Below are 21,989 nucleotides of genomic sequence, written 5' to 3'. Positions count from 1 at the left end.
ACCACAAAGAGGCCTGGAGCTTCAAGTTCATTTTCACTGGCTGTATTTTGTAAGAGCCTGTGGATGATGCAGTCCTGACACTAATGAATAAAGTATTGCTTCATCTGCTCCATTTCGTTCAGCACAAGAAACACTTGGAAGAACGAGAGCAAGGATTAAGAAGGGCTTTAAAAGTTTATAATATGCACTTTAAAAAAAGCTTTCCCTAAAAAGCAAGCACTAACGTGGGGACTGTGCTCCGGCACAGTCAGGATGATTTGCAACAGTAAGGATGATTTGCTACAGTAAGGTTACCTCTCTATTCCCACAACATTTTTCATCTCCGCAAGCTCCATGGGACCAGAAAAGGGTTAGAGCACTTCTCAGCCTATTTTTTTTGTCCCATCACTGAGACGCTGCCTCCCCCCTAGAGCATCGGTGATTTTCTGAGCTGGTGGCAGAGCTGAGGAGCAAGGCAGGAGGCAGAGACCAGCAGATCCCACTGGAAAAACCCTGGTACTCACAGGACTCAATTCAGCATCAAAACGACCGAGTAACAACGTATTCCCATGCCTTATCTGAGCAGCAGCAACAGTCCACGTGCATAACTCACAACATGTGCAAGACAGCGAGCCTCTGCTTCCACCGCGATGAAAGACTAAATCACATTATCTCATGTTAGCGTTGGATGAGGCGCACACAAACCACCACCGGAGCGCGGCTGAGATGCAGCTCACCGCTCCTACGCCCTAGCCTCCTTCCGACGACGAGCACAGCGCTGCAGAAGCTCAGGAGAAGCACCAAGGAGCAGGTATGCCGCCTCTCAACCAACACAGCCCTCCCACTAGCGAGGATTCCGCTTGCTAGGCTGCAGACCCAGACAACCAGAAAAAAAGACACAAAACCTGCAGAATCTCCCAAGCCAGCCTGAATTTATTCTTTCAGGGCTCTCATCCAAGTAATGAATAGACTCTGGACCTGGTTAGCTGCTATGAACTGTCAAAGATTGCAGAGCAGGGAACAGCACAGCTAAAACACAGAATGTCTAGTCCAATAAATCCATACCCAAGCTTCAAAAATTAGACAGAGCTACTGATATAGTGGCTGCTGTAAACAAAACCCACCAGGTATATCTACCTATAAAAAAAACCCCAACAAACAGCCTGATAGTTCACACCACCAGTCCCCTACAGACACCGCAGAATATAATTCACCAGTGCTCAAGAGCCTCCACACGCATGAAGAGGAGGAGGGCAGGGAGGGCCAAGTCCTGGAAAACCTGGATCAGCCGGGTTCAAGCATACACGTGGCTGTCAACCACATAACCTTGCCCTGGAACTGGCACTGCTGTTGTGTCTTGTCTCATGAATCACCGCCCTGTCCTCCAACCAAGGTAAATGGAAGGAAATGTTTGGGGTTTTTTTAAAAAAAAAGTAATTAAAACCTTGAAGACCTTCACCTGAGTCTTGTTGTTCACCATATCTGAAAGTTACTCAAGGAAAGGAAGGAGAAGGGAGAGCTTGCTTTGATTCTCATCCCTTCTTCATTTAGTTTCCATTATTAAATCCATTTCTGCAGGTATTATATTCACCAAGGGTGGCAATCACAAAGAAAAGACATCAGCACTATTAAATACTGAATTTAAATGGACCCAGCAGCATAAACTAAAGCAGCTAATTTTGCAAAGCATGTCCTCAGAGCCCCAGAGGGTGACAGAGAAGCACGTCCAAGCGCTGTGCAGCCCCTTAAACCAAGCAACTGTCCTGGGAGGGATGCTGTCTGCACATCCCTTTCTGGCCAGGGTTGGCACTGTGGTATCTCAGTCTGTCTCAGGCAGCTTGAGAAACACGCATGGTCGAATTCATATGAATGAAAGACACTGCAAGAATATGAGGAACTTGGTTTCTTGGGAGTGGAGATGGTCATCTTTGCAGGAGCAGGAGATCTCCTGGGTGCCAAGCAATGATCTGGCACTTCCCAGCAGGCGAGGATGGACTTGTTCCCTTCCCTGCCGCCATCAAATCACCCTTCAAGTGACTACACATGATGGCAGAGGAGGTGTATTCAACGCGCAGGAGCTGTGGCAGTGCTCATGAATGCTGGACTGGAAACCTAATCCTGCAACCTGGCCAGGCTTCGTCAGCAGTGTTGTTTCTCCTGGACTTGCACTGCTCATGTCTGCGAGGTGTGATTTGGAGGGGAGGGGGGAAAGCAAGGGGAAAACAGCTTTTGTGGTTATGAAAACAAGCTTGAAACCAAAAGGATCTAAACTGAAAGGCAAATCACACCGCGAAGCCTGCCACTCACTGCGCTCGAGCCATCCGATGGCCTGAAGAGACCTAACTCAGGCTTTTCCAGGCACCTCAGGCTGACGACAGATTTTTACATCTTTTTGAAGCCCCTGATTTTGGCCTCACAACCTCTGGCACCATCCCAGCGCAACCCGACTGGGCTGCCACAGTGACACTTGCTCGGGAGTGGCTGCCAGCCCTCCTCCCCGTGCCACACGGCGTGCAAGCTCGCGTCGGCACCGCTGCCACCAGGCCCATGGCAGCGTGCACGAAGCCACTGGATCAACCATCACCAACCTCGCCCTGTGACAGACGCCTCTCCTTTGTCTGCCCTGGAGGGTGAGGCCATTTTCTGGGACTAGTGAAAGGAGGAGAAAATGGAATTTGCTTCATCTGCAAGCTATACATCCTCCCCATCTTCCTGAGACCAGTGTAGACAGGAACAGCTGTGTGGCGGTGTTTCCCCAGGGCCCCAGCTCTGTTGATGATGCTGAAACACCAATTTAAGTGTCAAAGCTGGAAAGCAGGAGAGAAATAAGCGGCAAGGAAAGGAGGGAGGGCAACCATAGAATCACAGATTGGGTTTGGGTTGGAAGGGACCTTCAAAGATCATCTAGTCCAACCATCCTGCCATGGGCAGGGACATCTTTCAGGATGCTTTGATCAGGATACTCAAAGCCTCATTCAACCTGACCTTGAATACTTCCAATGATGCGGCATCCAATGCTTTTAAAGGAAATAAAATTAATACTGTTTCCTTGGAAGAAGGCATTATTTTGCTTAAGAGATTTTTTTGCTCAGTGAGTACAGAGGATGAGATCTGCTATGCATGCTGTTGGATGGGGTCTGCTGAGGAACAGACGGAAGAGGCAGGTAGCACCAAACACATGTGAGCAGGGAGAAAGGGGCCAAATACAAGAGGTGGACTGTCAGGACCCACGGCTGGATGAGGTCTCATCCATCTCGGTACCCATCTTCTCCCAACATGCAGAAGATGCTTTCCAACTAACTGCAAACGTGTCCAGCTCCATCTATGGACCACCGTTGGCCCCGGTGCTCAAGTGTCTGGACACTTAATTTTAATTTCCAGCCTAACTCATTAGCAACTACACTTCCTCCCCATGCACACTTGTTTATCTTGTAGAAAATCATCTTCTCCAAGCTCAAACTGCTCTCCGCCCTCTGTGGGGTAAATACAGAGCTGTGTAAGATGTGTGGCACCTGTACATCCCAGGGACCATGTTGCTCACGCCTCCCAGGATCAGGCAAGGTTAATCCCCTGTGAATTTTCGCAGCGGGGAACACTAGCACTAAATCCTCCAGAAACCCAGCCCAGACCACAGCACGTGGAAGTCTGGTCTGGTGTTTGTAGGACCTATAAAAACACAGCTGTGCTCGCCTCTCCAGCCAGCTGTACGGCAGAGACCCATGAAGGACGTTAACCAGAGATGTGGTCTTATTGATTATTATTATTACTACTACTACTACTTCAGTCATACCCGGAGGCCCCCAAATGGATCCCTGCGACAAGACATGGTCTTTGCTTTGATGAGTTGACAAAACTAGTTTGAAACAAGTGGCAGCGAGTCAGCGTGGCACACAGCGAGGAGGGAGCTGGCAGCGCTGGGAAAATTGCTCACTTAGCTGGTCTAAACCATCCACGCCTTGAGTGCTTCCAGTCACATTAAAATGCTGCTGTTTTATAAACCGCTGGCTGTTGCGATTTCATTTTTTTTTTCCAGTCATTTAACCATTTCTAACTTGTTTTAAAGTTCCATTGAGTAGCTTTTAATCTGGCTGATTTCTGTGCAGGTGTCGGGGGAAAAAAAAAATAAAATCAAAGTCAAGGTGAGACCAAGGAAATGCCTTGGGGGGGGGGGGTACAGCCATTCCCCTGCCATGCACACAGCGTCTGCTCCACAGCCTGTCACTCCAGCGTCTTTCCCCAGCGCTTTCAATGCGTTCAAGAAACAAAACCACAAAAGCTGTCAACCAGGCAGACCCACTACGTGCAAGCAAAATGCCTACAAAATAATAATAAACAAACATGAGGCCAGAGGATGCATTTTTCCGAATGGTAAAAGCAACAAGCTGAAGAAATTACCGGGAACAGAATTTTCCGGTCTCCCAAAGAGATTCCCGATACCATCCCTGCAGCCTCTGGTAGCAGGGAACCAACTCCAGCAACACAGCTGGAGCAGGCAAGGCTGTGCCAGGCTGTGATGTGCACGGCCACCTTCTGCCCCATCGTCACCCTGGGACAGCCCTTCCCTGCAGCAGCGCTGCTGCTTGTGCTCATCTCTGGCAGAAGGATGCTGCGCTGTGTGCTACCTGGGCAGAAAGCCCACGTGCCTCCAGCGAAGCACCTCCGGAGGGGCAGAAAGGATGAAAACACACTGGGGTACAAGGGGATGCTGCAGCTCCTCCCACCTACAGACTCACAGCTAACCAGATGGGAAAGACTTGTGAGCAACGGAGAACAAATTTAGGCAAAACAACTCGCAGTGCCCCTTTACACAGGGAACCAGTGAGGCATGGAGCCATCTCCCAGGCTGAATTATTGCTGCAAAAACAACGGAGGTCATTGAAGAAACAATTAGGGAGCCTGGAGGAGAGAAGGGAGCCATAGAAAGTGAATGAAGCATGTTGGGCTAAATATTTTCTTGCTGTCCCCCCTCGCCTGCTAGATCCCAGAAGTCTCATGTTCTCAGGGTTATATATGGCTGGGCTAACGGCTTTGCACCGGCTGCTGACACCGAGTAGCAGCATGTCACCTTCTGAAAGTGGATTAGCTTAAGCTGCAGGCACACTTTCACATCACTGAGCCAGTCCCTGACCAGGTCTTGGCCAACCTTAGCTCTTCCAGGCCTGTCAGATGACAATGGGATCTCCAAAAGCCCAGCATCAGACAAGGCAAGGGACTGGCACTGAAAAAGGCCTCCTGTGAGCTCCCCCGATGTCTCCTGGTTTCTAACAGACCTGGCGATGCTCAGCTGCTTGCGGGACTGGGTAGTCAGTGTTGCATGAGAAATGTTTGCATGCCTTGTCCCCACTTCTCAAGACTGCTTTTAGGGAAAGCCTTCTTCCCCAACTGCCAAGAAAGAATTCTTTAGAAGGTGATAATGTTCCTGAGTCATATATAATCGGATCTGCAATCACTAAAGCACCAACAATTAAGGCATACTGACATTTTTCACATAAAAAATAGTGGCTAATCAACAACAGTTTTCCTAGAAAAAAGTGTCATTTTCCATTATTTTATATTTTAAGATAATGAGAAAAACAAGAATTTCCACTTGACTTGAAGGTGACATTTTCATTGCATTTCAGAAATAGATTATTTTTTACTTTTTTAATTCCAAATGTCTTCCTCTTACTCGCTAATGTTTTGTTACTGAAGGCAACAGAACAGGTGCATAAGACTTCGCTTTTCCCCTCCAACACATTTTCTTTTTTCGTTCTGAATTCTCCAAAGTTAGAGCGGCAGAGGGAAAAAAAAAAAAAATGAAATACTTGTCAGACTTTTCCAACTTTCCTACAAAATGCCCTTAACTTTAGAAAATCACTCAACTGCAAGATTTAATATGCTGCTTTGTTTTTATTTCTCCTTTCCATTATTCTGTGGTCTTCCTGAAAATGCATATGCTTTCAAAAGATAGAGTAGAAAAAGGAAAAAAAGATACAGATGACATTTATCTTATTGCTTTCAACACAAAAGAGGGAAAAGTGGTGATGGAACAAACTAGACCATCCAAAACCAAAAATCAAAAGCTGGTTTGGCAATTTTCTTGAATACAGCTTTCTTCTTTGGGGGGAGGATGGAGAGGAGGAGAGAAAAGAGTTTTCCACCCATTTCTAACCATACTAAATCACTGGGAATAGAAAAGTCACTACTCTGCCAAGACAGCTACCACTCCCTCCTAAAATCCTTGGTTTCCACCTTGTTTCTGCTGCAGTAAGGCTCCATCACATACTCTCTGCTGTCAGCTTGGGGCATCTCGGGTGCTCTAACCGGCAGGTTTCCAGTTGCAAACCCCAGGGGTGCTCCCAGCCATGCGCTCCCGCTGCTGGGAACTCCCTCCCTCCATGTGTCCACAAGCCAGGAACCCAACTCCCATGCTTGCTGCTTGACTACGTGAAGACAGGAGGACTTTTATAGCAGAAGGCAGAGGAAGGCCAACACACGGTGATTGGCAGGCATTTGTTTTACTGACATAGCAGCTCCAGAGGCTATTGCAATGGTCATGTAAATATCCTCAGAATTACATCATTAAATTATTTCATATTCAAGACCGTTTCATAGCAGAGGGAAAAGAATAAAAGTAAAACTGAATCAAACCAGCAGGCTAGAGAAGAAGCACTGCTAAGACCCATTCTACCAAACTTATGCCCTACCACCCCAATTATACTCATACTCCCACAGCTCAGGCCCACGGTTGTAAAGGATTCCCATTGTGCTGGGATGAAAGAACCAATTCTGAAAAGGGTTGTTCAAGCCCCAGCTCCTTGGATCAACACATACCAGCAGAGACCAACAAGCAAAGCCCCTTGAAAAGTACCAGTCTTGGACATAGGACATCTGCTTCCAATTAAAAACAAGAAAGATCTGTCCCCATGTCCTCCCCCAGCCCTGCACCTCAGGAGGGTAGCGAGCCAGAGCAAGGGTAAGAGCTACCTTCACGTTCTGCTTGATCTGAGTGATCTGAAACAGGGAGGCTCCCACAAACTCATCAACAAAGAGCAAGTCAAGAACAGCCTGCGTTAGCAGTCAGCTCCTCCGAATTAGACAGTTGTGGTTCCTTCCTAAAAAAATAAATACTTACCATCACCTCCTGGTTGCTTGTATGGGTTGTACTTTGGCTTGGGGGCAACAACAGGCGCAAACTTCTTTGGTGTCTGCTGGGTGGACACCGAAATGCTGGGAGTCCCAAAGGTGTGCGTCGTCTCCATCCTCGCAGTAACGTGACCAACAGGCTCGTTAGTACTCTTGGGTGGCAGCCAGGACGGGTGGGACATGGTTCAGATCTAAGAGGAGAGGCAGAGAGAATCACACGTACGTTAGGAATTCAGGCTGCAGAAAACACAGTCGCAAACCTACTGCTTTGCTGGTTTGTAAAATCAAACCCACAAAACGCTTTAACATGTTTAACTTGTGCATGCTTATCTTTAAATACATTGGTCCTAATGTATAGGACTTACGATACAAACTTGTCTTTCTTTCCCCAGTAAGTCAGAATTACTGAGCAGCTCACTGGTGGTGCCTGCAAAAAGCGTTGCTATTTTCCTCTTCAAACCAAAGCGGAGGCAGGCTGATACCCTGGAGAAGCCTATCAACCCCACCATCCATTCAGCACAGTAGTGATATATTTGCCTTTCCCTGTTAGGCTTTTGTGAGTACTTTAACATACAACAGCGCAGGTGCTCTGGGGACAAGTGCAGTCACAGACAGGCAGACACACTTCCAAAATACACCTTTGACACTTTTTCACATGTCATTTAGGACCCCACATCCCAGCGACTTTCATTCAAACTTTTAAGAAAAAGGATTTCAAAAGCAGCTAATCATTCTTGATGCCTCCATTTCTGAATGCCCAGCTTAAGATGTTTTAAAAGCATGTCAATTTTGAAAAAACGCCAGAATCCCACAACCGCTGACAACCAGGCTCCTTTTAGACATCTCAACTTGTGTAACAGAAAACAGAGGCAGCCCAAATCATTACTTATTTATGAAAATCTTGGCTTTGGCCTCTTAAAAGCCTACATCACTTTTGAGAACTGGACTCAGACACTGCTGAAAATGTTGCCCATAAAAAACCTGTTCGTTGCAGTGAACAAGTGCTTTTCACCACACACAAACCACACTCGCTGGGCGGCAGCGATGGTCCTATAGTACCATCAGATGGTCCTACAGACCTGGATTTGAGATGCCATGAGGAAACGAAGACCCCACAAAGACAAAAGCCCATTCTGGAGCTCTTGAGCACCTTGTCGCTTCTGCCCATGCTCTGCTTTGGTGTCAGGACTCCTCAAAGCCACCAAAACCAGCAGGCAGCTGCGACCCAATCAGGAAAGATTTGTTTTCATCACAGAAAAGGATCAGTGCAAGAGATAGCACCAGGCCATGGGAGACATTAGCAGACTGCCATTGCAGAAAAGCACTTCCATCTGGGAACAATGGGACAAAGCAAAGGCGCTGCTGGATTTGCAAAGAGGTGGTGTCTTAACTGCAGCAGCCAGTGCAATCTGCTGGGGCTGAGATGCAAGAGAGAGTTGTAGCTCTGCCAAGCGTGGCAGCAAAGGGCTGTGTTAGCTGGTGTGAACAGTCTCCTGAGCTCAGGGTGGGAAGAGGAAAGGGGACAGACGAAAGGTGGCCTCTGGCAGGTGTAGACCCCCTTGGAGTGAAATCATTACCAAAGTCCAGAGTGCTACAGCTCTCTAACTATTCTGACACAGCTCTGCGGTCATGCATGCAGCCATCTATTTGAACAGCTCACAAGGAGGTATTTCCAAAGCTGAGAAGTACAGCCACATACAGCTCACTGATACTATGCAGGAATGCAGCCACAGGCCAACTCCTAGCCTACTTGGGCATATTCTTGGTGCCTCACAGCTAACACTTCCATGCACACATGCTTCTCAGAGAAACAAACAACACTGAGCTCTTCAACCAGCCCTCAGGATTATGTGGAACATTTAGGCAGGAAGAAGGCATATCTGATAGCATATTTAAGTCTACCTCAAGAAAACAAAGCATAAATCACACTTCATTTCCCCTTTCTCCTAATTTGGGCTCACACATCACCAGAAATGTCAAGACTAAGCTGTTAGGACTTAGGAGCAGAGCTATTTTGCCAACTCATCCTGGCTGGCAAAGCATCTGCATCCTACAAGCTTCATGGTGGAGCAAATTCAGCTGAGTCCTTTATCAAAGAAGCAAATGAAGACTCTTGGGTATAAACTAGAGAAAGTAGTCCTGTGGGTTCCTGCAGAGATAACCTTGTCCTAGCAATTTGTGTTCGTAATGCTGAGTCAGTCTGGGGGAAAGGAGCAAAGTCTCCACATGGTAGTGTGGGGACAGTACCTCCAGCTAACAGCAATGACTGTTGAAACTGATGCATGTACGTGTGCTTATTCCAGCCCAGTACATTTACTCCAGGTAACAGGTTTGAGAAATCATTTCTACTTAAAGACCCAATGTCTGACCCAACACTAGGAGACAGCCAATTTGTGGTCATCTTCCACCTCCATCACCCCTTACGTGGGAGAGGAACTGGCAAGTGCCAAACATCAGCCCCAACACTTGTGGCTCTTCCTCACCGTGCAGTCTGACTGCTCAGCAAGCACGCAGTGGTTTCATGATCCCTACCACTGGAGGATAAGCCTGTTGTGCTAGACATGTGATACCAGTGAAAGGAAGCCACCGGGACCAGTATGGAGGGATTGGCTAGAAATGAGGCAGACAGGAGCATGGCAGGAGCACCCTGGAGATGGACAAGCATCCAAGGCTGAGCTGCAAGGATGCAACTTTCCTTCCCACATATGCCTGCCTTACGACCTTACATTAACAGTGAGGAGCATCATTCTGAAAGCAAGAAGTGAAAGGCAGGTCCTCCCCACAGAGCCAGAGAGGAAACCAGCTGCGACGGGTGGGGGCAGAGGGCACGCGAACCATGCTCCCACCGCCTGGTACTTCCCATTACCAACATCAGCCCTGATGGGCCTGGAAACGACTGCCACTTGAGCAGTAAGATTCACCTACACTGCTGCCTCCTCATCCCACACCCTTCAAAAATGTAAAATGCAACAATAAAACTCAGGCAACTATCTAGGTTTTAAGAGCAGAAAGCAATGAGGGCACTCAGCCTTAAGAGCTAAATAGGACAACTCTGCACTCTGCAGTTATTACATCCAAAGATGACTATACCTTACCCATTGCTAAAAGCATCCTGGAGTTTTATTCTGACAGGTTTTCAGCCCCTAGCTTGACATCTCATATGAAAGAGTGTCCCGCTCTGTGAAGCATCCCCAGACCCTGGGCATTACCTCCGTACTGATTCAAAGCAAAAAAAAAAAAATCCCAGTACTGACCAGATTATTGTCATTCCTGTCCTGGCAGCTCTCTGGTTGTGCCTCAACCACCTCCTAGGCAACATGCCTTGGTCCCACTGAGCTCTCATGGTCTGCCAGGTTCATGGCAGGGATGGGTTGAGTGATGCACAAACCAAGAATATCTGCTTCAGTAGCCAGGTTGCACAGTGCTGAGGATGCCTGAAGACGATGTAAATCTCAATGAATGAGCTTAAAAAGCACAGTGCTCTTATGGACAGTTTGGGAGCGGGAAGACCACTCTGCTCTAACTCAATTGCTGACTGCAAGTTGGCATGCAGCTCCATCTTGGCTACCCTCTAATGCATTTGTTTTGGCGGTGGTTCTATCTTCTAATTGTTTCCCCATTAGCCTTTTCTCTTCCTCTTTCTCCCCCTCTCATTTTCTGTTACGCATTTGCTGCCACTCGGTTTTGCTATCTATGCCTTGACAATGTTTTCAGCAAGTTCCTTTTTCATTGTCTGTTCCAGCCCTGGCTCCCTAGCCTCAATTAAATTTAGCCTAACTGCTTTGTGAGATCATTTAAAAGGAAAATGAATTAATCTTTTTAACAGCTCAAGCTAAACTTCTGGGTTTGTTGTTATTTCCCCCCCATTTTTTCATCTGGTAAAAGGCCAAGAGCAAGGCAAAATATAAGACAAAGTGGCTTGCAGATGGGCACAGCACCCCACCTCTCTCTGCAGACTTCTCCATGGTGGAGCACCCTGGCTAAGCCATCAGTGCTCCCTCACCATTCCCTGCAATATTGCTTGGTTTTCAATCAGAAGCTTCTTTGGAGCAAAACAGATGAACATTTTGTGATACGGACAAGTAACAGTACAGGCAAACTTGGGCTTATAACCAATTCTCTTACTCTAAACTTACTCTTACACATGCCACTGCCTCTGTGTCGCTGTGGTTCCTGCACTTGGATGAGAACCTCCAATGGATAAAGGCAGTGCTTTTCTGGCTAGCTAGCAAACACAACTAGCAAACACATGTTTCACTTTTGTCTCAGAGGTGTTTCCTTCCAAAAAAAGTTCTCTCTGCCGGTTCTGCAATAAACAGTATTGTTTTCAGAAGTTTCTAGCTAGACGTGGGATGTGGGGGATTGAAGAAGTCAGTTGCTGCAAGAAGGCTAAAGTCACCGAGAAACTCAAGAGAATAAAAAGAACAAGCTGCATTGGATATTGCAGACTTGAGAGAAACAAGGAACAGGAAAAACACAATGAAGGGAGCATCAAGATGGAGGGATGGGGGGAACCCAAGAAGCAGGACTAGAAAAAAGATCCTGGAAGCATACACGCTGGTAGGGGATAATGTGGTAAAGTGGATCTGCTCACCTTGGCTGTCAGGGATGGAGCTGTTACAATAGCTGCATTATATATTTTTGAGGGTGAATACAGCAAGCTCCTCCTTCAAGGGTAATAGCAAATGGAGTAAAAAAAAAAACATCAAACCCGCTCTAGTTCTCCAGAAACAATCCCCCCTACTGAAGAACAGGGAATCTCACCAGCCTTTTACTGGACAAGCCAGCTGTTACTGCTCCTTGTATGCCAAATGCAATGCATTAAGGGCCTGATCCATCTGCTGCTCAAGTCAATGGCTGGACCACAAAGCTCTCACTCAAAAGTTAAACTGCAGGTCAAATCTACAGTTGCCCCCACATTTCTGCTCCACGCAAATCATTCATCAGGCATGGTTTCCCTTCAATGAGCCCCTTCCTAGCAAACCTGAATACATCTAGCCACTCACCATTTAATACAGCCAGGCTGGAATGACCTTTGTCATCAGAGCCCATGCCCCAGGGAACCTTCCCGCAGAGACAGCAATCTCTTGCTTTCCCCATCAGTGCCACATCTCCCTCGCTTTTGGCTGAAGCCTTCTGTGTTTCTGCCTGCCACTCTCACATAGCCATCCTCCTCAGTCAGCAGTAACTCAACAGCTCTGTTCCTGATCTAGCTGCTACAAGCTTTTCCCATGACTCCTTACTCACTGACCACTCTGTCAATACCCTTTTCCCAAATTCACTGCCCTACCCCAGACAAAAATCTCCTAAATCTTCCTTATGTCACTGCTTTGAAAGTCCTGTTGACCCTCTTGTCTAACTCTTCTGCACTGTGCAGGGCACTGAACTCTACCCAACTATTTCTCCATGAAGCTTTTGTTGAGCTGAAGAATATTTGTTAGAAAGTACACATAACCTCAACTGAAAGAATGCAAGTATTGGAGAATCCACCGCAGCATTAGGTAAATTGTTTGGGCAAGCAATTAAGCACCATAATTACAGCTTCTCCTTTATGTCTGGCTTTAAATTTATCTAGCTCCGCTTCCAACCATTGGATTTTGTTACGCTCCTGTCATCTGCATTACAGACCTGCCTCTCTCTCTTACACAGATCCTTTCAGAACACAGCCAGGTCATTGGTTAAATCAAATCAAAACATTTAAATTAAGTATCAATTAAACTCACTGTAAAGAGCAGACTTCTCTTGATTCATTCATGTACATTCACTCTGAACTCTCTTCAATTTTTCAGCAACCTTTTATGAAATGGTGGATGCTAGCACAAGACCATTTTTTCAAGAATGGTAACTTAAAATGTAAGGGGTAAAGTGATGAATAATACCAAAGACAAAAACCAGACTGAAATCAGCTGTGGCTGCCTGCGGTTCTGTTATCCTTCCTTCCTTGGAAGCATTAGTCATCACCTACTTTTGGAGGCAGAGGACAAAGACCGGACTAACCATGATAAATAACATTAAGAGCAAAGAGTGAAATCACGCCACATAACTAAGGAAAACACTGTGCTCTGGTTCTATCGTTAGGACAATCTTAATGCTGTAAGTTCAGAAAATTCTAACCATGAAAGAATACACCGCAGCACAGGATCTGGAATCCACGAATCCCAAGATGAGACCACATTATCTAAAAATGTCAGACCAGGAATATCAATAGAAGATAATACCAGGTAGTAATAAAAGCCTGACAAGGTTTTTTGTTCCTCCCCCCCCCCTTTTTTTTTTTTTAATGTGTGGGCATAAGTGCTTGTTTTTGCTTTTAATTACAGGATGTCGTTCACCTTTGAGAAGCAAAGGTAAAACAAAGAGGGTTCCAAGTCAATTTAGCCTCACATCAGATAAGCAATGGAAGGGTAGAATACCAATTTGTCTACTCTTGAAGTTGTTGGTACATTCATCTCCGAGACAGGCTGGCTTTTCTGTGATTAGACTGTACCCAAATAAATCTTCATTTCATTTTCATATTTATAACATGGAGCAAATACTCCTCGGATGTTGATGGACTTTGCCAAGACAGAAGAATTTGTCCCTGAGTTAATTAAGCTAATGCCTCATAGTGGGTAGAAAGTGTGTTTAACAAAAAACAAGCAACAACAGTCTGTGCTTCCAGTCAGTCTGCTCTGTCTTCCATCCCACTCCTTCCTAAATCCACTGGCTTGATGCAGGTCCATAATGTTCTGCCTTAGTATTACCCATGCACAGTTAACCATCACTCCTAACGCCAAGGGATTGACCAGATACAGGGAGCCAGGACCTTGTCTGCTGACAGTAGATGCAACTGGAAGCCCTACTGCAGCTTCTCTCTGATACTATTTAGGAACATGATCAAGACATCCCCTTCCCTGGATAACCCAAGTTTGTCTCCAAGGGCTTGCAAAAGCCATGTGTAGAAAGGCAGACTGCACTCTCCCTTCTCTTCCATCCACATAAAAGAACTCAAAGAGAAAACTTTTGACTTTATTTCACCTTCCAAGTTTTAAAGATCAGTTCTAGCACTGAACCAAGGGGACACCTTTCATGATGCAAAATCATGCCACATATTGCCCCTTTCAGTTATTGGTGCAACCCACAAGACTGGATGTTTCTACTCTAAGCTTATTTGTCTTCTTTTTTTTCGCCTGAAACTCCCAAAAGCACAAACCCAAATGCCCTGCTAAAATACAGTCCTTTGCTTTGTCCTCATCACCTCCACTCCACTAATTAGCCAAAAGCAGTAATTGAGGCTGACCACAGAGATGTGCTCTTTACAGACTCCCAGAGCTGCTTGTTTCTCTTGGCACTGTTCCCCTTTGAATGCTAAATGAATTTATTTCTCCATTTATGGCCGATGATCTCTAGCCATGAAGCTTTCCTGCTTCTTGTGGCCTCCAAAAGAGGATATAATGTCAAAATTCTGGTCTCATTAGAGGTCTTTAACCAAACACAGGAAGTGCCATAGGAACTTACAAACTCAGCCCAAGCTCTCCTGGGATGTCTTTCCCATATGGTACTACTTATCCTCATCAATTTTACATCATATGGGAAATTATGTGATTTGGGGAAATTGTGATTCCTTTTGAACTCCCTTAATCATTGCCGATCTGCACAACATCCCACCAAATTTAAGTACTGTAATATTAACCAGTCCAAAGAAGCTCCTCCCTCAGACCCTCCCAGCAGCAAATTGACTCTGGCCCTTCGTGCTCCTCAAACGTCACGTCAGCAACCAGAACTGCAAAGCCACAAGAACAACCGAGCACTGGGAATCCTGTGCATGGAGGTGATGTGACCCTGATCGCCAGTGAGCAGTGGAGAGCTAACAGGAGCCAACGGAGCCACCAAGCAACTCGGAGACATGAAGAAGAAGAACGGAACATGCTAACATGCTGTCACCCTCCAGTGACTGCCTTCTCGACCACATGCAAACTTGATGCACATGGACTCCGACTCCTTGTGGCACACCTCTCCCTGAAATCAGGTTTCTTTGCTTGCACCCATTTTACACTGTTTCTGGACATTTCTTGATGCTTTGCTTTAGTCTTTCACAGCAGGTGTCAGCTGGAGCAAGTTTAAATCTTCCTCTCCCCCCAGACAAAGAGTTTCTTCCAACTGCCTGGATAAGGCAAAGTTTTCTATCTTCAGCTCAATCCCCACTAAATAAATAAATAAATAAATAAATAAAATCAAAGTCACTTCTTCAGTTAAACAGGGCTGAAAACATTCACCAATTTCCTGCTGTGGGACATCACTAACATAATCACAGGAATTAAAGGAGAAAGAAAATCAGTCAGAGCACTGCCTGTGCCGAATTATTCCTCGAAGCATATAATCTAGTATCATCTCACTCCAGCTTTAACAGCTTCAATCACATTTCCATGGGATCCTCCAGAAGACCTGATTTAAATTCAAAGTTCGCCCTGCTTTGAGCAAAGGGTTGGCCCAGATGACCTCCAGAGATCCCTTCCAAAATCAATTATTCTACGACTTGAAAACCCCAGACTTCCAGCTGTGACTTTATCTGCACTCAAAAGGGTTTGCAGCAATATAGCTGTATCCCACTTAAGATATGCCAGCAATATCACCTACTGGCAATACAACATTATATTCCTTATTCTCTGGTTGCAATGGTTTGCAAATGAACACAGCATGTATCCATTCTTTTAACTAAATAACCAATACTTGGAAAATAACTTTTTTTTTCCTAGCATGGCTGCATCCACGCTTAATTTCTTGCCAGCAGACCCATGCCAGTTTGGTATGTAACTTTTGTTTTATGTACTAAGTCACTACAGCTACTACAGTATTACTCAGACATAACAGGAAGACAGCAACTCCATAGTGGAGATAGTAAAGACATGATAGTAAAGAACATTCTACATGCTAAAAAGATACTTACTGTAGGTTAACCTCACCATGAATATAGTTCATCAGATACCAACTCAATATCACATTCATTCTTACACCAAAATCCTGCTTCTGGGACACTTTTGGTTTCAACCAAAAAGTTACCCTTTCTTAAGTTTTTTTCTTAGCTCATTTCTCTCGTACCACCTTCAATAGTGGAAAAGGTAGAAGGGCAAACTAAACATAAAACTCCTTTTCTTTCCCAATATAATTGCATTAGTAGTTTTGGGATTAGATGCAGGCTATTTGAATTTGACTGCTGCTGCAAAACACGCACATAAAAGCTGATGAACAAGATCTTCCTTTCACAGCCATGTCACATCCTGGTGTTGGATGACAAATTAGGCTTTACAATCCCAATAAATTGTACTTGACTGGCCCATGTGCATTGAAACAAAGAGATAGTACTGGCTCCCTGGAGATAGATAGATCTATCTAATCCAATACAACTCTAATGACCGCATTACAGTTTCACCAGAGAGCAGGCTGATTCTTGACTTCTGTGGTACGAGAGAATCCTCAGCAACTCCAAACATAATCATATTGGATAAAACGTTAATCCAAGGCCTCAGCCGCTTGTGGTCACAACAAACCCCAGGGCAATTGCAATGGAGGAGGTAGACCTGGTGGCCTGCCCAAGATGCTTACTCAAATACAGCAAAGTTTGTGGTTGAGCCTTAAGAGCTGAGCCAGGAGGTAGCTCTGAGCCAGACAAATTTCTTCCAATTCTTAAAGCTTCTCTTCCTGATAACTTGACCTACAAGTTTGTGAGGGTGTTGCTGCACCACAAAGAAAAGTTTGAGTTCAACGTTTCAGAATTTTGTGTATAAAATGAGAGAGGAAATATATTAATAAGGACAGCAAAAGAACAGGCGGAATGATACAGAAAGGTTATTTTGGGAGTCTCAGACCACGAGCTCCCTTAAACAAATGTTTTCCCGCGCATGATTTATTTTCAAGATCCCTCTGCCAAAAATAACTGCCTTTATTCCTTCTGTGCCCACATTCATTGTCTTGCCTATAGCACAGCTCAGTACATGGTTTCAGCAAGGCACTGTCAAGCAACATCGAGCTTAGCCATCAAATAAACTGGTTAAGGGACTGGACTTCTCGAACAGCGGAGACATACTGGAATCAGGCCTATCAAGACGGTCCCACAGAAGAGGAGAGAAATCAGGACAACAAGAGATGGCAAGGTTAAAACTGTTCGAGCAAGCCCAGGCTGTTTGGATGCTGATGCTGGCAGTAACCAAGAAGGAACCGTGCAGAACTAACATTCAGCTCAGCAGTAAGATATCAACAAAGACCTCCAGTGGGACCAAATGGGACCATGGCAGCATATTGACACGTAGATAATTGTATCAGCTTTGCAGAGCGCTGTGTGTATGTGTCTCAGCCTGGGGAGAAACAGCAGGGATCTGAGCTCAGTAGAGAGTGGGAAACTGATAGAGAGTGAACAAGGAAGCAGTGCAGAGCTTGAGGTCCTATCCAGCAAGGCTGGCGCAGGTGTAGGTGGGGTTTTTTTATTTACAATGGGCTCCCTGCACTCCTCTTCTAAAATAGCTGTGGTCACAGGAAGAGTCAGCTGCCACCGTCCCTGGAAGAAAACAGATCTGCAACTGGCAGTCTAAACCCCAAGCCAGTGAGAGGATTTCTGTGAACGGCAAAGGAGCTGCAGCCCAGAATATGGGCACAGCACAAGCTCCACTCAAGAAGGATGCGAGTGCAGGGCCAATGTCGCTATAACCTTCTTGTAGCACCTCAAGGAGCTGGCAGTATGAACCAGAGTTTGCAGCTGTAATAAAACTAAAAAGCAAGCAATTAAATCAATTAACGGGCAGGAACTGTGTCCAGCATGAAAATCTTTAATCCCTGATTCTTTTCCTCCTACCTGATCCACTTAACTTTTCCTCCCCCAGATACCAAGCCGTCCTGGAAGTCACAGCCTCGAGTATGCCAAATCCCTGGATGATTTCTCCTCCTTCCTGAGCACTGCACCAACCTGTTCCTCGTTTTTGGCAGCTCAGCCCAGGGCACCTTGCAAATAATCAAGCGAAATAGCCTTTTTCCTATGGAAAATCCTATATCCTAACCCACAGAAGAGTGATTGCTGCCAGATGGCTGGGAACTGATGCTGTGTAGAGATTGCTAATGGAAGCAAGATACCGGAGTGCACAAAAACTGTAGGAAATGAAGTACACAGACCCCTTTGTATAGATGGTCAGAAAAAAAAGACTACATTTCTCTGAGTTTCGCAACAACAGGTGATTTGACATTATCAAGACATAAGCACCCCAATGTATTCTTGTCTCGCTTTTGCAACATGAAGCAAAAATAAAGATTTAAGTGCTTCCTTCTTTAAGAAGGTGAACAATAACTCTTCTCAGTCTACTATCTGGGATTCTTCTGAAGCAACCCCATATGCAGTTTGCTTTACTGGCACACATTGGACTCATATTTGACCTGGTGTCCACTGCCGAGTCCAGGTCCTTTCATCAAGGAATAAAGAAGAATAAAAGGCATATTTTGAGATAGTGCCGAAGCTGGAGGAGCTCCAGAATGTCCATGGCCACAGGGATAGGAAGGTAAGTCATACTGTGACATTAGCTATCCCCATGCCATTTGCAATAAACACAACACAGACCTCATTAAGAAGATGGCTGTTCAAAGCGGGGTGTTCTGGAACCATGGGGAAATGGGTGAAGAGGAACATTAAGAGCAAAGGCATGCATGCCATGACATTCTGGAGCACATCAAGATAAAGCTCTGTTTTAGTGATTGTGGGGCTTTAGTTCTGCTCTGAATAGAAACTTATGACTGAAGACAAGTGCTTGAGATTTGATTTTCAATTCTTCTTTGAAACTCATAAAACCACCGAGCACCAGCCTAGCAAACTGTTGCTCTTCCCTTTTAGCTCAGTGTCCATTCATTCAAGAACAGTGATACCCAAAGCTCTGGGAGGTAATTCCTCAGCTGGTGCAAACCACAGTGCCAGCAATTAAGTTAACCCAGCCAGGCATCCACACTGGCCTTGCAATTCTGCTAAACAAGCTCATCATATTAAAAAGCTAACTTGAATTCCTCCACCACTAGCACATTGGTGTCTTCTGTTTTTGACCACCCAAATTAATCATTTGTTCCCCTTCCCAGAAATCAGTATGAAGTTTTGTTTTGACAAAAGAATTTCCATACTAGACTGGCCACATCGGTTCCCTAGATGTGAAATGGCTCAAATCTGACAGTCACCACGAAAACATTAGTGCTCATCTATCTTCACTGCACCTTCTAAGAAGAGAGCGTGGGGCAGGGGGTGGAAGAGAGGAAATGAATCATGAGCAGAGGGAATTTTTGGAGGGAAGGAAGAATCAAACTTTTAATGTATCTGGAGACAGCGATATACTGCTGCGTTTTAGCCACTGCTGGCAACTACTTGTGTTCTGCCTTTGAACTACGCTAGGGCAGCTGGGCCATGCAGCTGGTAAGTGCACACACAGCTCAGTTAATCAAATGCCCTCCAATATTTGCTACTGCTGTCTCACAGGTCTATGGCAAAGCATGTTCCCATGCACAACTAAGCGTCTTCAAGGCATTTCAGCATGCCTTCGCTGTGTAATGCACATATTTCTCTTTCAAAGTAACACAGTTGCCAACACCTTAATCATTCCATGGGGACCTTCAACCCTGCCAGCCCCTTAAGTGCTTCATTACCTCCAGCACACTCCTGCAGAGCTCACATCCCAGGTGAGCTATATGAGCACAGCTCTCTGTCAGCTAAAGAAAGCAGACTGAACTGCAGGAGATCAGAATCTGTGCAAGTCAGGTCTACCATCACTCTTTGTTCCTACAAGTTTGGCCTCGTTTACGGCAAAGTATCTAGGACAAAAGGCAAGACAGCAACAAGAAACCACCTTTGAGACCAAAATTATTGCATGTTTCTTTTCATGAGATCCTGTGGGAGAGAAGATGCTTGCTCCTCTGCATGGACTCTCTAAGGGGCTATGGAGACCAGCCAAATAACATTAACTGAGGCACCTGAGTTGCGTGTACATCCCCAAAGCTTTCTTGTTTTTAAGTTAGAAACTGCTGCCTCAAGTCACAAAAATACTATGTTTTGAAATTGTATTGATATGTCCTTGGCACAGAAAAAAAAATAAACTGCAAATGCAACCAATACAGAAACTTGAGCTGCCCTTTGTTTCTGCAGAATTTAAAACACTAAGGGGAAAACCTAAGCAACAAATTCAATTGATCCATGGAAAGATGCAGTCTGATAGAACTGGTATGCAGTTAGTACACCTATTTTGAAACTAGCTTGAGCACATGAAGGCATAACCTGCCGTTTGAAGTTTCTAGGTTGCTCCCATCCGGTGCCTTGAGATGACACTGCTGGAGATGTCATCCTGAGGAATCACCTCCAAGGCAAGTCTCTTTTTAAAGCAAACTACCTCAGGGCCATTTTTTGTGAAGCAGCACCACCAGGGAACAGCTTCACCTGCTCTCTTCATGCCAGCTCTGCCCTCCCTCCTCTGCAGCCCCCTCTACAAGCCATGGCCCTTCCAATTGAAGTTATGATCTAATGGCTCAAGATGATATAAAAAAGTTATTTAATCATGCAAAGAATATGAACATGTGCACATATATATGCATACACATGTGCACATCCCTGTGTTTTTGATTCTACATCAATTGCTCAAGAAACCGGTAGAGGGAAAGAATAAGGACAGAAACCAACAGTTGCTCACATGGATCAACACTTCCAGCCTCTCTCTTTTGCAGCTCATCTCACTCATACTTGTGGTTTCAACATGTGATTCACATTAGGACCCTCTGCTCTCCATTTGATGGTTCTGCTAAACAGATGTGAATTTATTTAGTCACAGAGCCTGCTCTTTACACTGCCTCTTTGTAGAACAGATGGGCTTGGTTATTTTTTTTCTCTTCAACAATATTCAGATAACGATCACACCCAGTGCACAGGTTTGCTTGACGATTTCATATAAAAAGGAACAACACATGAACACAGACATGGTCTCATAGGAGCTCTCTTCAGCAGCTAGGATACACCGCGAGAGGCAATGATACTGATGGAGGATGCCAAAGTGCAACACCAGCAACGTCTAGAGAAGTCCATGATCTCAGGGACCCCTGAGGCCAGTCCCATAACTGCAGGCAAATGAGTGATGCACGCTGCATCTAGCAGGGTCCAGAAGACACAACTCTACCAATCGCCCATCCCAAACAGTGTCTCCCCATGCGAAAGCTCTGGTGGAAAGGAGAGCTGAAGGGTAAGCTCCTGTAACATTCATGGGGACACGAAACCATGTGCATCTCCTGGGAGTCCTCAGCATGGTGAAATAGCCTGGAAAAGCTATTCGCTCCCTGTGTGGGCATTCTTCTTTCTGCACTAAGAGTGCCTTTGGCAATGGATGAAGCAGAACTGCACAAAGGCCCTCTCAGAGCAGAATAAGACTGCCCACATGAGAAGTATGCTCGTAACAGCTATTGCACTTTAAATTCACACCCTGGCTTTGTTTCACAATTCTCTCCCTGTGCAGAAAGGCCCTAGGCTTCAGATTCAATTTCTGCCCATATTATCAATAGCTAAGCACTGGTCCCATCGGAGGGCAGGATATGGCCTATAGAGGAGGCCAAAGTACAATCTGGGAGGAAGGATGAGCTTCACACTTACTTTGCACTATCCTGTATATAGATGCGCCTCTATATTGCTTTAATTACTGAACACTGATGACTTCACCCTAGCAAATGGCCCTGGTATGTGGGTAAATGATCTCTGCTTTACCACAGAAACCAAGCACAGGATGTGTATACATGGCACACACAAATGTCATGCCCACACCTGTGCAAGGATCTAATCCCTTTCCAAAAGCTGCAGCCCTGTCCCTCAGTCACAGCTTTGCCCTCCACGCACTGCCCACCTGTTACAAAGATCA

General features: G+C 45.5%; 1 protein-coding gene across 11 annotated transcripts in view; it reads right to left on the bottom strand.

The window, feature by feature from the left end:
* Positions 1-21,989, bottom strand: part of LPP (LIM domain containing preferred translocation partner in lipoma) — a 353,105-nt gene that overhangs the window by 214,263 nt on the left and 116,853 nt on the right. For 10 of the 11 annotated variants that reach the window (XR_015700425.1, XM_087739193.1, XM_087739197.1 and 7 more), the window contains one exon: positions 7,094-7,295. Coding sequence is in view for 10 of the 11 variants with exons in the window: in XM_087739193.1 (XP_087595319.1) it covers positions 7,094-7,286 (193 nt within the window). In the remaining variant the exon portion in view is untranslated. Of the gene's footprint in view, positions 1-7,093; positions 7,296-21,989 lie in introns of those variants that run through there. The other variant, XM_087739199.1, reaches the window with a different exon arrangement.

Source organism: Nipponia nippon, unplaced genomic scaffold (genome assembly GCF_047370975.1).
Source record: "Nipponia nippon isolate SJK-2023a ecotype South Korea unplaced genomic scaffold, ASM4737097v1 scaffold_7, whole genome shotgun sequence".
Classification (NCBI taxonomy): domain Eukaryota; kingdom Metazoa; phylum Chordata; class Aves; order Pelecaniformes; family Threskiornithidae; genus Nipponia; species Nipponia nippon.
The sequence above is the reverse complement of the archived record's forward strand: the minus strand, read 5'-3'. Positions and strand labels throughout refer to the sequence as shown.